This window comes from Bombyx mandarina, chromosome 21 (genome assembly GCF_030267445.1).
Source record: "Bombyx mandarina strain Sakado chromosome 21, ASM3026744v2".
Classification (NCBI taxonomy): domain Eukaryota; kingdom Metazoa; phylum Arthropoda; class Insecta; order Lepidoptera; family Bombycidae; genus Bombyx; species Bombyx mandarina.
The window spans coordinates 6,331,926-6,347,291 of record NC_143227.1 but is presented as its reverse complement, the minus strand read 5'-3'; the positions used below and the strand labels follow the sequence as shown (position 1 = coordinate 6,347,291).

The 15,366-nt window shown below is 34.9% G+C and overlaps 1 protein-coding gene across 2 annotated transcripts in view; it reads left to right on the top strand.

The window, feature by feature from the left end:
• LOC114248628 (zwei Ig domain protein zig-8) overlaps nt 1–15,122 on the top strand; it is a 127,931-nt gene extending 112,809 nt beyond the window's left edge. For both annotated transcript variants that reach the window (XM_028181924.2, XM_028181925.2), the window contains exons 4-7: nt 993–1,203; nt 2,522–2,621; nt 11,187–11,344; nt 13,837–15,122. In XM_028181924.2, coding sequence (XP_028037725.2) covers nt 993–1,203; nt 2,522–2,621; nt 11,187–11,344; nt 13,837–14,069 — 702 coding nt within the window. In that variant the 3' untranslated portion in view covers nt 14,070–15,122. The remainder of the gene's footprint in view (nt 1–992; nt 1,204–2,521; nt 2,622–11,186; nt 11,345–13,836) is intronic.
• The last annotated feature ends 244 nt before the right edge of the window (nt 15,123–15,366 follow it).

Sequence of the window (15,366 nt, the reverse complement as noted above, 5' to 3'; positions counted from 1 at the left end):
ATTTGTAATTCGAATATGCAGCTATTGCCTTAAACGATAATCAACACAGAAGATCATAAACAAATAGTGCGCACATCTAGTACATAATTTCTAATCATATTTAAGATACCTTCTTATCTAAGGTAACATCTTACTAGCTATTGTTGTTTTTCTTGCATTAAACTAGTGAACAGGCTTACAGGTTATGGTGGTTATTGGTTAATCGGAGTCTATAGACACTGTAGTGCAGGTTGCTTCATTCACCTTGAGATACGAAGCGCGCTGAAAATTTTATTGTAGGTATCTACAACAGCTATCCCACCTTAAACTATAACCTTTCAAGGGGGGTGCAACCGTTGTTCTGTAAAACTGAGACCTAATCATATCTCAGGGTAGGTGGCGGCATTTACGTTGTAGATGCCTATGGCCAAGAGCTCGTCCACCCACCTAAGCAATCTATATGTATAAAAATTAATTGCTGTTCGTTAGTCTCGCTAAAACTCGAGAACGGCTGGACCGATTTGGCTAATTTTGGTCTTGAATTATTTGTGGAAGTCTAGAGAAGGTTTAAAAGGTAGATAAATATGAAAATGCTCGGATATAAAAAATAAAAATAACAATTTTGTTTTTCCTTTGATGTGTCCCCCGTCGGACTGATTCCTTTTGTTTGGTTTAGTTTACTTTATATACAAAAGTTTAGTCCTTTCATTTATCGATTGAGGCACTGTGAAGTCTGCCGGGTCAGTTAGTAAATATATATATATAATGCTTATAAAAGAGTGTTAATTATTTAAGGCTGCTCGTTTTCCGACAGTTATTCGTTCCACAAATAAAACACCCGGTAAACCGTACTTCTGTCACTTCGGACATCGCAATAAATCTCGAAACAGAATTTCACGAGATCCAATCAATGACGGTCCAATGAAAACGTGATCGATCAATTTAACCTTTCAAAACCCGTTCAGTTTTACCCCAACGTTGTGTAATTAAATCAATTTGAATTTCGTGGGCAGGTGTCGTGGATTCGGAAACGGGATTTGCACATACTAACCGTCGGCGTGCACACGTATAGCAGCGACGCGAGATTCGCGGCACTACACACGGACGGGTCAGACGAATGGACTTTACGCGTCGCCCCAGCGCAGCCGAGAGACTCCGGCTCGTATGAATGTCAAGTGTCCACTGAACCGAAAATAAGCCTTTCTTTTAGGCTCACAGTTGTTGGTATGTATGTTTCATATAATTTACTAGTTAGTGCCTCTTGTGAATCTGCACGGGTAGGTATCACCATCCTGCCTATTTCTGTCGTGAAGCAGTAATGCGTTTCGGTTTGAAGGGTGGAGCAGCCGTTGTAACTATACTGAGACCTTACAACTTATATCTCAAGGTGGGTAGCGTATTTACGTTGTAGATGTCTATGGGCTCCGGTAACCACTTACCACCAGGTTGGCCGTGAGCTCGTCCACCCATCTAAGCAATAAAAAAAAACTCAAAATATCTAAATAAATCGGATGAGAGGATCCTACAGTGGTAATCTCAATAGATCTGTTATTACCTAATCCATAGATGTAGAATATTTTCCTCCATTATCTCGTCCATAACTTCGATATTTTGTTTCAAAGTCAATGTAAGCACGTGAATTAACAAGTAATCAATTTTTTTTGAGATGTTTGATCCTGAATACATCCAATATGTCAATTAAAAAAAATTGGATATGAAAAAAGCCCGTCATCTAAAGTGACTATACACATAGGTTTTTTGATTGCTTTGATGGATGAAGCAGCTAATAGCCCACCTGGTACTGAATACTGAATATTTATCAGTGCCCATAATTACGACAATGTGAATTCTGTCACCCATTCAAAGACTTGAACTTTATCTTGACAATAGACATCGGCACAAGCGTTCCTTATTACGGCATAAGGGTATGAATTTCATTCATAAAAATTCGACACGAATGAAGACGTGGATCACGTCTCTTACCACGCTAATGACGTGCTTTATGAAAACAATGAGCTCGTCCATCCATCTAAGCAATAAAAAAAAAAAAAAAAAAAAAAAAAAAAAAAAAAAAAAAAAAAAAAAAAAAAAAAAAAAAAAAAAAAAAAAAAAAAAAAAAATTAATAAAAAAAAAAAAAAAAAATCTCATCAACCGAATGAGCATTGTTCTATACTCTTCGTATATACTGTGTTACTTATAATATTTTGTATTCAAGTTTAACAATATTTGCTGTGTGTATGTGCATTACTATAATTTTCATGTTGTATTTGTTGTTTTAGCTGTTCTACACACACTCATCACTTTTAATTATTATTCTCATAATCCTCTCGCAGAAGAGATTTCTTAAAGAAATAAGCAGTGCCTTTGTACATAATTTTCCTATTACTCTATTCTATGTCTTCTTTTTTGTGTGTACATAAATAAATAAATAAGTGAATAATAATTAACTTCAAAGGTCTCAAACTCACACTTTCAACTAAAAATAAGTCCGCTCTTCAAAAAAAACATTTAAATGTATATTATATAAAGTTTTTGTTACAGTATCAAAGGCAGAAATACTGTCGGGACCAGAACTCTTTGTGCGAGCCGGGTCCGACATCAATCTGACATGTATCGCTAGACATGCCCCAGATCCGCCAAGGTAAGCTCTTAACTCAAACGCGAGCACTTTGAAGCTAGCTAGGTAGATAAAAAAACGGTGTCTTGAAGATTATTTTATAGTTTTTTTTTTTTTTATCTTTTAGAATACTAAAAGACAGACTCTATTTGAAAGGCCCGCGCTCACATATTTTGATAGGACCTCAAAACATTAGAAGATCATGTCATTTTACTGGTGGTAGGGCCACTTGTGAGTCCGCGCGGATAGATACCACCGCCCTGCCTATTTCTGCCGTGAAGCAGTAATGCGTTTAGGTTTGAAGTGTGGGGCAGCCGTCGTAACTATACTGAGACTTTAGAACTTGTATCTCAAGGTGGGTTGCACGTCTACGTTGTAGATGTCTATGGGCTCCAGTAACCACTTAACACCAGGTGGGCTGTGAGCTCGACGACCCACCCATATAAGCAATAAAAAAATTTGTGTTTTTAACTTTATTTATAATCTTGTAAATAGACACCAAGCAATCTTCACAGTTTGACAATAACACATTATTTTTTTGTCTAAGAAATTACTTATAGAGCGAAAAATATTGTTCTTTTTTTCTTTTTATAGTTTGGGTAGGTGGAGGAACTCACGGACCACTGATATTAAGTGGCTCCAGTAACCATTTAATACCAGGTGGGCTGTGAGCTCGTCCACCTATCTAAACAATAAAAAAAAAAAACAACGGCTGCCCTACTATTCATACCGAAGCTACTAAGCACATTACTGATTCACGGCAAAAATAAGCGGCGCGGTGGTATCTACCCATGCAGGTTCACAACACGACTTACCACCACCAGTAATTATGAAAATAGTAATTTTGGAGATTTTTATTTTTAATTACACGATGTAATTCCTTCACCGTGAAAGTCATTTGTGATTATTTGTTAAATACGTATTTCAATAGAAAAAATAGTACCTGTCTGCGGGATTCAAACACCGACAGCGTTGCATCGCTCGATACGAATGCACTAGGCATCTGTTAATTGAAGAAATGATTGACATTGATGAAATGATTGACATTGAAGAAATGTCAGTACAAAATATGAGATACAGACTAAAAATAAGAGACACATATGATTTAAAAAATGCTTTATGGAGGTCAGTTGGAGGACAGTTTGAATTCAAAATTAGAAGTGACATTTGATTCTCAATACACATATTTTATTTGCAGAACAAAGATTTGATTTATAGGCCGACCCGCTGAATATTGACTAGTATTGATACGACTGCATCATCTTGTAATTTCTATTGAGTCTCCAATCATATTTCTCATATCCCCTCCTATAAAATAAGCAAAGACACCTGATCTTGTGTCAGTTATTTGTTCTTGCAGAAGATCAATTAATGAAAAGTTTATCGACGAGCAAATCTACTTACTTGTACGACAAACGGGTAAATAAATTTGCTTCATATCACTTCATTCGTGATTTTTAACTGAAGTACTTCATTTAAGAATCATGAAGATTACCTCGTGAATAATTCAGTGCTACCATCAATTAAGTACAAGATTAATTTGGGGGAATTTTCTCATGTATATTTCATATTAAAACTCATATATGCGTAAGCATTGAAATATAAAATAAATCAAAAACAAACCGTGATTAAATTTATCACTAACTAAAACACTTAATATATTAAGATTTATCTATATATTAATACGTGAAGCAAAAACTTCCGTATTCCTTTTTACGAAAATTGCGCGGACGGAGGAGTATGAAATTTTCCACACTTACAGAGAATATAATGAAGAAGTGCACAATTTTTTTAAAATAATGCAATCGTATGGGGAGTCTTTTTATCTCTCCCGTACACTTTCGTCTTACGCGATGACGTGAAGCAATTATGTGAATCTTCATTTTCTTACTTGGCGGTTAAAGGGGATGGCCCATTTTCGGCCCAAAGCGGACAATAGATTATAGAAAAAATACTTAGTGCATTAATTTTGTCATAAATAAATATGCATTTACTTTCTTGCAAATAAGCGCCACTATAGTTTACAATAAGTAGTTTAAAAAAAGTTACTCTATTGAAAAAACAAGGATTTTTATTTTTGCGGGAAAAATATTGCCAGCTTCAAATCCTTTTACGTATGAAGTAAATATTTTGAATATATAAATAAAACATATAAATAAATCATTTTAAGGATTATCATTAATCAAACGATTTTAATGGATTTTATGCACATAAAATAACATCGAAGACATACCCATTGGACTTTAACTTGTAACTATACTTGAGACCTTAGAACTTATATCTCAAGGTGGGTGGCGCATTTACGTTGTAGATGTTTGTGGGCTCGAGTAACCACTTAGTAACACCAGGGTGGCTGTGAGCTCGCCCACCCATCTAAGCAATAAAAAAAACTTTACTAGTATTGTTATTTAAATATGTACAACTAAAACAAAAACATAAAAAACAATATGTACTCGTAAAAAAAGATTAAGATATAAATCAATTATCGGTTATTTAAAAAAATAATCGATATATGAATTTCATGTAATTATTTTTCTTTATACTGACAACACTGAATTTAATCTGACTGACTGACACTTCGCTTGCTGCTTGTGGTGTTGTGCTTGCGTACAAAATGGATGTGTTTTGATTTTTCTTCGATTTATTTTACTTTTATCAATAACGTTTCATACTACGACTAAAAAACATTGTGTGAATTGTGGTTTTACCCTGACCGAGATTTAAAACCGTGTATATGCTCTCCTTTGCTATTTTTAGATGATACTAATTGTGTATGAAGATGAAGAAAATATAGATATTTAAAGAATTAAGTGTGTTTTTATACCCTATTGGATAAAAATAAATTAGGAACATCTTAAACATTAAGAAAAGAAAAGTTCTTGAAGTATCTCACAATCCGACACTTATTTATATAGAAAATTAACCTCAAAACGAGTTTTTATTTTTATTATATTTTTTATAATAGTGGCGTCAATTTCAATATATTTTTTAGATATCCAATACATTTAAGAATTTGAATCAGTACATTTTTATAGTAATATTTGATGTCCATCTTGGGCCTAGCACACTATGGAGAGTGGGCAATCCCCTTTACCGTGAGATTTCAATTTTTGTTAATATCAATTCTCAGTTGTAATAATACGAATTCTGTGCAAATAAATATGCAATATATGTTATGTTTGACCCCTACAGTTGTCTCTAACCGAGAACTATAAATTTTTTATAACATAATTTATTTATTATAAAAAAAAGAACACAATATTCCTAACCTAAAAGTACATGTTATTATCCGCAACATGCTTCGTCAGATTACAGAAATAAAGTTATCAGCAACATGCTTCGTCAAAACCCAGAACTGTATCTATATATTAATACGTGAAGGAAAAACGTTGTATCCCTTTTTACGAAAATTGCGCGGACAGAGGAGTATGAAATTTCCCACACTTATAGAGAATATAGAAAACAGGTGCACAATGTTAATAATTTTTTTTAATTATGCCTAAAAGATACATTAAATCAATAAAGAAAACATTATACACACTACATACCATTTATCTGACGCACACACGCATGCATACTATTTCTTGTCAAACTTTTGTTCTTGACGTCTGTGGTCAAATTGAGAATAGATTAAATATTGTTTGTCTTTGTTAATATTTTTTATAGTGTAGCCTTGGCGAAATTTGTGATTATAGAAGTATAAAATACAATCATAATAGTTTACAAAATTACAATTCCAATTAATTATAGTCGAATTTCGACTACTGCGGGACCTCTAGTATAAATAAATATTATACATTTTGTTAATTTGTTCGTTCTGGATTCTCAACGATAATATTCAAATTTGAGTTCTCTTGAACACGTATTAAGTATTTAGAGAAGACCTATTAAGCAAACAGTGCGGTTACCGTGAAATCTGTAATCACAGTTATTGAACTTTAGAAAGTGTACCCTTTGCACACCGTAGGCTCAGAATAAATTTTAGCTAGAGCGACATGCCAACATAGTTTATTATTCAAATATATTCGTTCTGTGAGAGCTTGTGTACTTGAATATAGTCTGTAAATCGTCTATTTCATTCCAAGCAAAGTTTAATATCAAGCATATAATGGCCTTAGTAATTAACGTGGTGGAACCTGAGAATGTTTGCAATGGTTTACGTATTCTGTAGCTTCGAATATGATTGAAAGAGATATAACACGCTCACTATGAGTAGTTGATAAAATCCATTAAGTATACAATAATAAAGTCCGCTAGCTGTTACTGAATTCATAACTCTAAAAAGTCAGTATGACTTAAATGTTACAATAACTTACAATCTACAATAATTCTAAGTTATGCTATTTTTGCCTCGAAAAATTCAGACATATTTTTTTATTACCGATCGCACGACCCAAACGGTAAAGTGCTTAATAGAGAGCTATTCGGCAACATAACGTGAATATTCTTGCCTTGAGACATGAGGCCTCGCTTGATTGTACCTACCTACCTCTCCGAGCTTACTTCCTACCAGTAATTACGAAATTTTAGTGATTTTGAGGTTTTATTACACGATGCTATTTCTTTGCCGTAGAATTTCTTCGTAAGCTCTTGTTAGGTACTATATACGTAATATATGGCAAATAATGCTACGAACCTACATAATTTGAACCTTGATATAGCCGCATCACTTAGGCCATATATTATCCTTCTTCACATTTTGGCAATAATAAAAGCAATCGATAGCATTTATTACCTATGATGTTGTTTGTTCTTTCGGAAACTACCAAAGTTGTATCACATGGAGTAATTGTTTTCGTAATACCTTTTATAGCCAAACCGTTCGCTGCTGGTGCAAAGTTCATTCACACCAGCTACGACTGCATTCATACATAGTGTGATTCTAGAGATGGTAATTGGCGTGTTGGTGTGAATGTCCTATACGCTATGACACATCTGTCGTCGAACGAGGTTTCCAAATCACTTTTAAAGGACAGCGGCTTGGCTATGCCTTGCCTTAACTGTGCTTGGCTTTTTACTGGTGGTAGGACCTCTTGTGAGTCCGCGCGGGTAGGTACCACCACCCCGCTTATTTCTGCCGTGAAACCCGTAATGCGTTTTGGTTTGAAGAGTGGGGCAGCCGTTGTAACTATACTGAGACCTTAGAAATTATATCTCAAGGTGGGTGGCGCATTTACGTTGAAGATGTCTATAGGCTCCAGTAACCACTTAACACCAGGTGGGCTGTGAGCTCGTCCACCCATCTAAGCAATAAAAAAAAATCCCTGACTTTGCTTATATCTGTAAATGTCGGTAACTCATCTCCATCAGACATATTGGTGTTTGACTTCCATAGAAATAAAAATTACTTAATTTACATTTAGTTTGGAACAATAATATTTGTGGAATTATTACTAAAGAAAGTTTGTTTGTAGACGCCGTTTTTCTGAAAGTCGTAGGATCGGAGTTCGAACTATAGCCATCAACTGAATAGTGTTTAGTATTGTAGCTCAATTGAGTAAATTCTATGCCATTTGAACTATTCAACTAAAGTCGTTTACGTGCCGTGTTTTATATACCGTATTAACTTGTTACAGAGTAGACAATTTTACATAGATCGCTTTGTTTATTTGTAAATCTGATTCAAATTGAATTTATTTATGTAATAGCTTAGTCAAAGTTGTTCATTCGTTAATTAATATTGTAAAAGAAAACCAGCACATACAAATTTTTTTTTGATTGCCCTTGTAGGCATACGACCACACGGTCCACCTGATGGTGAGTGGTTACCGTCGCCCATGGACTTCAGCAATGCCAGGGGCAGAGCCAAGCCGCTGCCTACCGTATAGAGATTAAAGATTAATTGTCTTATGATTTACATAATAGATTTAAGATAGATTCATGCGGGCCGGATTGAAGGTCAGCTGCTGTACAATATCACTAAGATTTGGACTTCATCTCAAAGCGTACGTGGCTGTATTCAAATTGCGTTCATTTCGTAGCAGCTAAGTCGTGAACATACGTGAACATGTACATTAAAAAGACACTTGCGGTAAGGGTGTAAAAAATCTTTATTTTCGTCGTCTACGTAAAGGTGCAGATAAATTTAATATTGGATTTTATTTTATAAAAAATAAAATCCAATATTAAATTTAGACAATAACAAACAAACAATTTAATTATATAAATAAAAATAACAATTTTGTTTTTCCTTTGATGTCCCCCCCGTCGGACGGATTCCTTTTGTTTGTTTTAAGTTTCTTTTATACAAAAGCTTATGTTTTTTATTTATCGATTGAGGCACTACGTAGTCTTCCGGCTCAGCTAGTTTTTTTAACAAAATTATTAAACCAGAAATCCCTTGCGTTTTTATACTGACGTGTATAAGTCGTTGCGATGCATGGTCTTATACGTTCTTAAATGTCCCTCTCGGCGACTGCAAAAGTTAAATAGAGCCACTTATCCACTAAAGCCTGCACGTGGATATTATGTCGTAACTTAAAATTATCTCTGCGATGTCTCATTTTCAAGATTTAGGGCTTTTGAACTGAAATTTCTGTTGTACGCTGAATATTTTTTAGGTACTTTAAAGACTTTTTTGTTTTTAATATCATAACAATTTAGCCGGACCGAACATGGACCGAATTTCGCACCAATATCTCCATTTTTCGAGAACTCGGCATTAAGCAGCGTCTTTCGGCGCTCGTGCATGGACGCATACTATCATTTTTTGGACATGTCTCCCGGCGAGGAAATGACTCCATAGAGCGCCTTGTCGTTCAGGGCAAAGTAGAAGGCACCAGACCGCGTGGAAGGGTGCCCATGCGATGGACCGACCAGATCAAGTCAGCAGTTGGCGGCTGTTTGCATGAGTGCACCAGGCTCACCACAAACCGGGAGGAGTGGCGATTGCTCATGAGGCGCATAAAATTTGCCCACAGCAATGATGCTGGATGACGACCACGACCGCTCTGACAAGAGTGATACGACATACGAGAACAATTTAGCAAAAGATACGGATAAAATTGCTTCCCATTATCAGCGCGGAGTAATAGCCTACATGTTTCTCCCCCAATTCGTAGCTTGACCTACGGATCGAGTTGATATGTTCTTATCCAGTATTTGTTTAAAAATACACAAACGTGAGATTATACGTTATCATACTAGTTTTGATGTCGTGTTAGTTTTTTATGAAGACTTTATAAGAGAAAGTAGAATAAAATATTTGCGAATCGTCAGAAAGCATTTAGGAAAGTCCTCACGTATCCAATTCATTATAATGAGTTTGAATCCAGCTTATTCTGACGACCGTACTGTTTTGATGAGATCAAAACCTTGACAGTTCAATGTTTTCGAATTAAGCGCGAGAAGCGTCAACTTAAAACTACCATTAAGGTTTTATCTCGCACTTATCATTTTGACTATTTCGGGCTTCACGAATAATTCGCAGTTTTCGTAATCACAGACTAATTCTGTCTACGACTCGGAAAAGCCGAAGAAAATGCTAAAAGCATTTATTTTATTTTATTAAAAGCCTTGTAGAAAATATAAGCTTAGCTAATATTAAGAAGCTATTGTATTCTACAAATATCACAATAGAAATGAACCTGATCCAATCAAAATGTAACAAGCATTGGAATTGTGGAACAGCAATGATGGCACCGATTTCACCGAGTGCATACATGACTACAATACATTTATACGAACAATTTCCATCATTAAAACAAATTTATTTTGCGCAATTGTTGGTGGTAGAGCGTAATTTTAAGGCCGTCATGAGAACCATCACTACCATCACCAGCCGCACCATCCTGCCTATTTCTGCCACTAAGCAGACACGTTCAATATAGACGGGTAGGGCAGCCGTTTAAATACTACAACTGAGATTTCGACCTTATGTCTTTAGTTGGATGATGGTGCCTTATTCACGTTGCAATGTCTATGTGCTCCGGTAACTCTTTAATATTATCATATGGGTCGTAAGCTCGTCCAATCATATAACCAATAAATAAGTAGATATTGCTTAGGCTAGGGATCATGTCGACAAGTGGAAGGCTATTTAGTGTAAGCGTCAGTTTTGCAAGTTTACATGTGAAACCATTTAAACTTTAATATTTGGACAAAATATTGAAACAGAAAAAACCTCTTCAGCTGTATTAATGGAATAAACTTAATTCAAGTTCAATTAAAAACATCGGACTGTTGATGCTAACACGAAATATATTTTTTTTTATTGCTTAGATGGGTGGACGAGCTCACAGCCCACCTGGTGTTAAGCGGTTACTGGAGCCCATAGACATCCACAACGTAAATGCGCCACCCACCTCGAGACAAGTTCTAAGGTCTCAAGTATAGTTACAACGGCTGTCCCACCCTTCAAACCGAAACGCATTACTTCTTCACGGTAGAAATAGGCAGGGTGGTGGTACCCACCCGCGCGGACTCACAAGAGGTTCTACCACCAGTAAACATAAAAAAAAACATAAAATGTCGCGTATTAAGCGAAATGTCGCTTAAAACAAAAACCCTTTCACATCTCGATATGATCGCTTTTCAGGGACAAGTAAACGTAACTAAACAAATTATTGATGTAATAATTTATTTGTGCAGTTTCATATACTGGTATCGAGGGTCCAACGTAGTGAATTATGCTCAGCGAGGGGGCATCAGCGTGGAAACCGAACAAAGGACTCGCACGAGCCGGCTTCTCATAGCGAGAGCCTCGCCACGGGATTCAGGAAATTACACGTGCGCTCCGAGCAGCTCTGGTATGTACTTGAAATTGGGTAGCTTAACCTTAATTTCAACTTTAACTCCTTAACTTTAGGATTAAATTTAAAAACTTTGTACAAAACATTGTGACGATTCATACGTAACTATCACATCGTCTTCTCGCATTAAAACTGTATAATTTCAAAACTTACTAATTTTACAGGAAAGTGTTTTAAAGGTTTAGGTACATGTGGTATTTTTAATATTAATCATCTTTGCAACATTATTTTTTTATTTTTTACCAGTTAAATTATCTGTCTTTTAAAGTAAGATAAAATTATGTATTAATTTTGTTAATAGTCGTCAAAACATAGGACAAGTAAAAAAAAAAAAACTAAAGCTAAACTAACGCTCTTTTGACAGTATTTATGAGAAAAATACTGGTGATACCACATTATGATTCCGCATATTAACTCAATTTCGAATATTTTTGAAAATGCACTTTTAATGCGAAAAGACGACATGTCATTTGAGATTGCACAATGATTGCATAATCTCAATTCCTAATTTCGTTATCTAGTTAACTTCAATAGGTTTTGTTTTTCGGTGCATTCTCTGTAATCCGACCGTAACTACCGTGTACTCAATATTGTACTCTATTTAAATACATACATATCTTCAAGCATCCTTTACCGTGTTTTAATCAAATCTTATCCGAATGACTTTTAATACAGTACACGTAACACGAACACACATACAACAAAACAGCAAATAACAATTTTTTTAGCGTCTTTTTTACTTTTTTCTAATAACCGAAATAAAATCTTAAGCACTAAGCCCCTGTCTTCAATATTAGAAATAAAAAAAAAGCAAAAAAGATTAACAATCTTTCAGGCAGCGTAACAAAAATCATTCACATTGAAACCGAAAACATTTCCGCAGCATTATCTCCGCAGTTGGAGACGATTTGTCTTGTGTTTTTTTTTTTTCGTTCCCCCGAAACCTGAATCAACGTGTTTCGATACACTGTTTACTTTTTATTGGCTATTCGTATTCCTTTCTGCTCATTCACATAACTCAAGTAATTCGAACAAAAAAAAAACGTGTCCGTGAAAATTGTCACCCCTAAAGTTGGCAAACGTGCCTCGTTTACAAACAGGAAGGGTTATCGTTGCCTTCTCTGACCCCTTTTATATAGTAATATCGACAAATCAATACAGTAACGTATGAGTTCATTTCCATGCCACTTTACTGGCCCATTTTCAATTTCCTCGTAAACAGCTTTGAACAGTTTTTAAACAAATTCTTTTGCACATGAAAATGTTTATAGCAGCTATCATAATTTCAACAAAGGAACTGTTTGTTTTACATTTTACGTTTTTTTTATTTATTGCTTAGATGGGAGGACGAGCACACAGCCCACCTGGTGTTAAGTGGTTACTGGAGCCCATAGACATCTACAACGTAAATGCGCCACCCACCTTGATATATAAGTGTTAAGGTCTCAAGTATAGTTACAACGGCTGCCCTACCCTTGAAACCGAAACGCATTGCTGCTTCACGGCAGGAATAGGCAGGGTGGTGGTACCTACCCGCGCGGACTCACAAGAGGTCCTACCACCAGTGATTACGCAAATTATAATTTTGCGGGTTTGATTTTTATTACACGATGTTATTCCTTCACCGTGGAAGTCAATCGTAAACAATTGTTGAGTACGTATTTCATTAGAAAAATTGGTACCCGCCTGAGATTCGAACACCGGTGCATCGCTCAACACGAATGCACCGGACGTATTTATCCTTTAGGCCACGACGACTTTCAATACAGTTTATCTTAGAAGACTACGTCCTGAGTGTGCATATAATGACCGTTTGTTTAAAATTAATCAAGCTGAGATTTAATTTCTGGAAAATTAATTTTCTTTAAACAGCATTTTTCTTCGAGCTTTGCGAGTCCTAGACATAATCAAAATTGCTTTTATGGTTTAATTCTGCGGCTATTTTTTGTACAAGTATTATTTCCAACGTTGCGAATACTTTACAGTTTGCGTGACTGACAATTAATTTATTACTCTTTTTTTTTATTGCCTTTGTAGGCAGACGGGCATACGGCCCACCTGATGGTGAGTGGTTACCGTCGCCCATGGACTTCAGCAATGCCAGGGGCAGAGCCAAGCCGCTGCCTACCGCTTAATACTCTCCACAAGCCTCGTTTGAAGAATAATATATAAGAATAATATCTCCTTAATACTCATCGATATTTAATATCGTGTTACATAAAACAAATAATATATTCGAAATTAAACCGTAAAAGTGGTTTTAATTATATTCCTTTAAACATATTTTTTTATGTACTCTATTTAAATACATACATATCTTCAAGCATCCTTTACTGTGTTTTAATCAAATCTTATCCGAATGACTTTCAACACAGTACACGTAGCACGAACACATACAACAAAACAGCAAATAACATTAAATAATAAAATAATAAATTCAGATCGTAAATGCAACAATGTGCGTCAGTTCAATTATATTTACGTAACAGATTCGGCATCGGTGATGGTCCACGTTGTGAGCGGAGAGCGGCCGGCGGCGATGCAAAGCGACGCTGCTAAGACGAACAAACCCTTACGACCTTCAGTGTTGATATCACTCGGAATGATCGCCAGTAAAGCATCGTCCTTAGCAATTTTATTACAGGGCTTTTTCATAAATTCGATTTATGGAAACGGAAATCCGTGGAACAATTACTGCTTAAGGAGATTCGAACCGAGATGACCTCAAGTACGTCACAACTGAATTGTATTTAATGCAATTTATTAACTAATAACAAAAGTATGGTGTTTATGATATGAACGATGGATGGACGTTGAAGAAACGAATTATTGTTATGGACGAATATCAAAATTGGATTTTACTCTGTCGATCGAAGATTCATTTTATAGCCATTGATTTTTTTTGATTTACGTCTGTATAAAAATCAGAACATCGAATGTTTTTGAAACATTGTGTAAGTTTATGAAAGTTCTGAATAATTTGCTTATTAATTAGAATTACAAATGTTTTTAAGCTCCTTAAGACCAAGAGACTTTTAGAGACTTTCAATGCAGCTAAAATTGTATCTAAATATCTCATGATGTATAAAAACCAGAATGTCCACAAAAAAAAACATTTCTTAACGTATCTATTTTGGTAACTTGTACCACACCGAAATTTAAACAAATTTGTCGAAAGAATAACCTCGAGCTATGCTTGCAGACACATGATTAATAGTCTATTGTGAGTTTTTTTTTAAATCATGTCATGAATTTTAATGCTAAATAATAAATAAAAGTATTTTGTTATTCAGATACTAAAACGTGGTATCATTAAAATAGAAATAAAATAAATAAATTTATTGCGTTTATAAGGTTGATTTTTTTATGAAACTATTAGGTAATAAATTGAAAAAGAATCTTGAATACTTGTGTACATATAATGTTTGTTTTTTACAAAATGTAATATCCGAATCAATCACAGCCATCAAAATGTTGTGCGTCAAGAAATCAAGTGTAGATACTACATACTTGGCAGAAACGTTCTTGTTCTTATATACTGTTGGGACAATTAGGTTAATTTTCAAAAGAAATATTGTTAAGAAATTATTCTGAATAAGAACGAAGCTCTCAATAAAATGTTTTATACACCGCTATATTTTGTATACCAATTCAAAATTAACACTAATTTAAAAAGGAATTTAAAGTATACGTGTTAATTAGAAGTCTGTGATTATACTTCACGATGATAAAGTTACTCGAATAACCTTTTACGGCATCCCTGCGTAAAATGGGAGATAAAGGAGGTTGCCCGATTGAAAATAATATAATAACTTTATTATCTCTAAAACAAAAGGCTTACATATTTTAAAAATAACTGATTGAAGAATAAAAAACTGAAATTAAAAGTATTGTCGTTCTTCAACATAAGTACATATGTAATTATACAGTGTGCGTAAAGCTCACGTTGAAAATAATGAAAACGATAATGTTAGAAGGTTAGCATTTGACCAATTATCAGCTTATTAGTGAGTTTTATT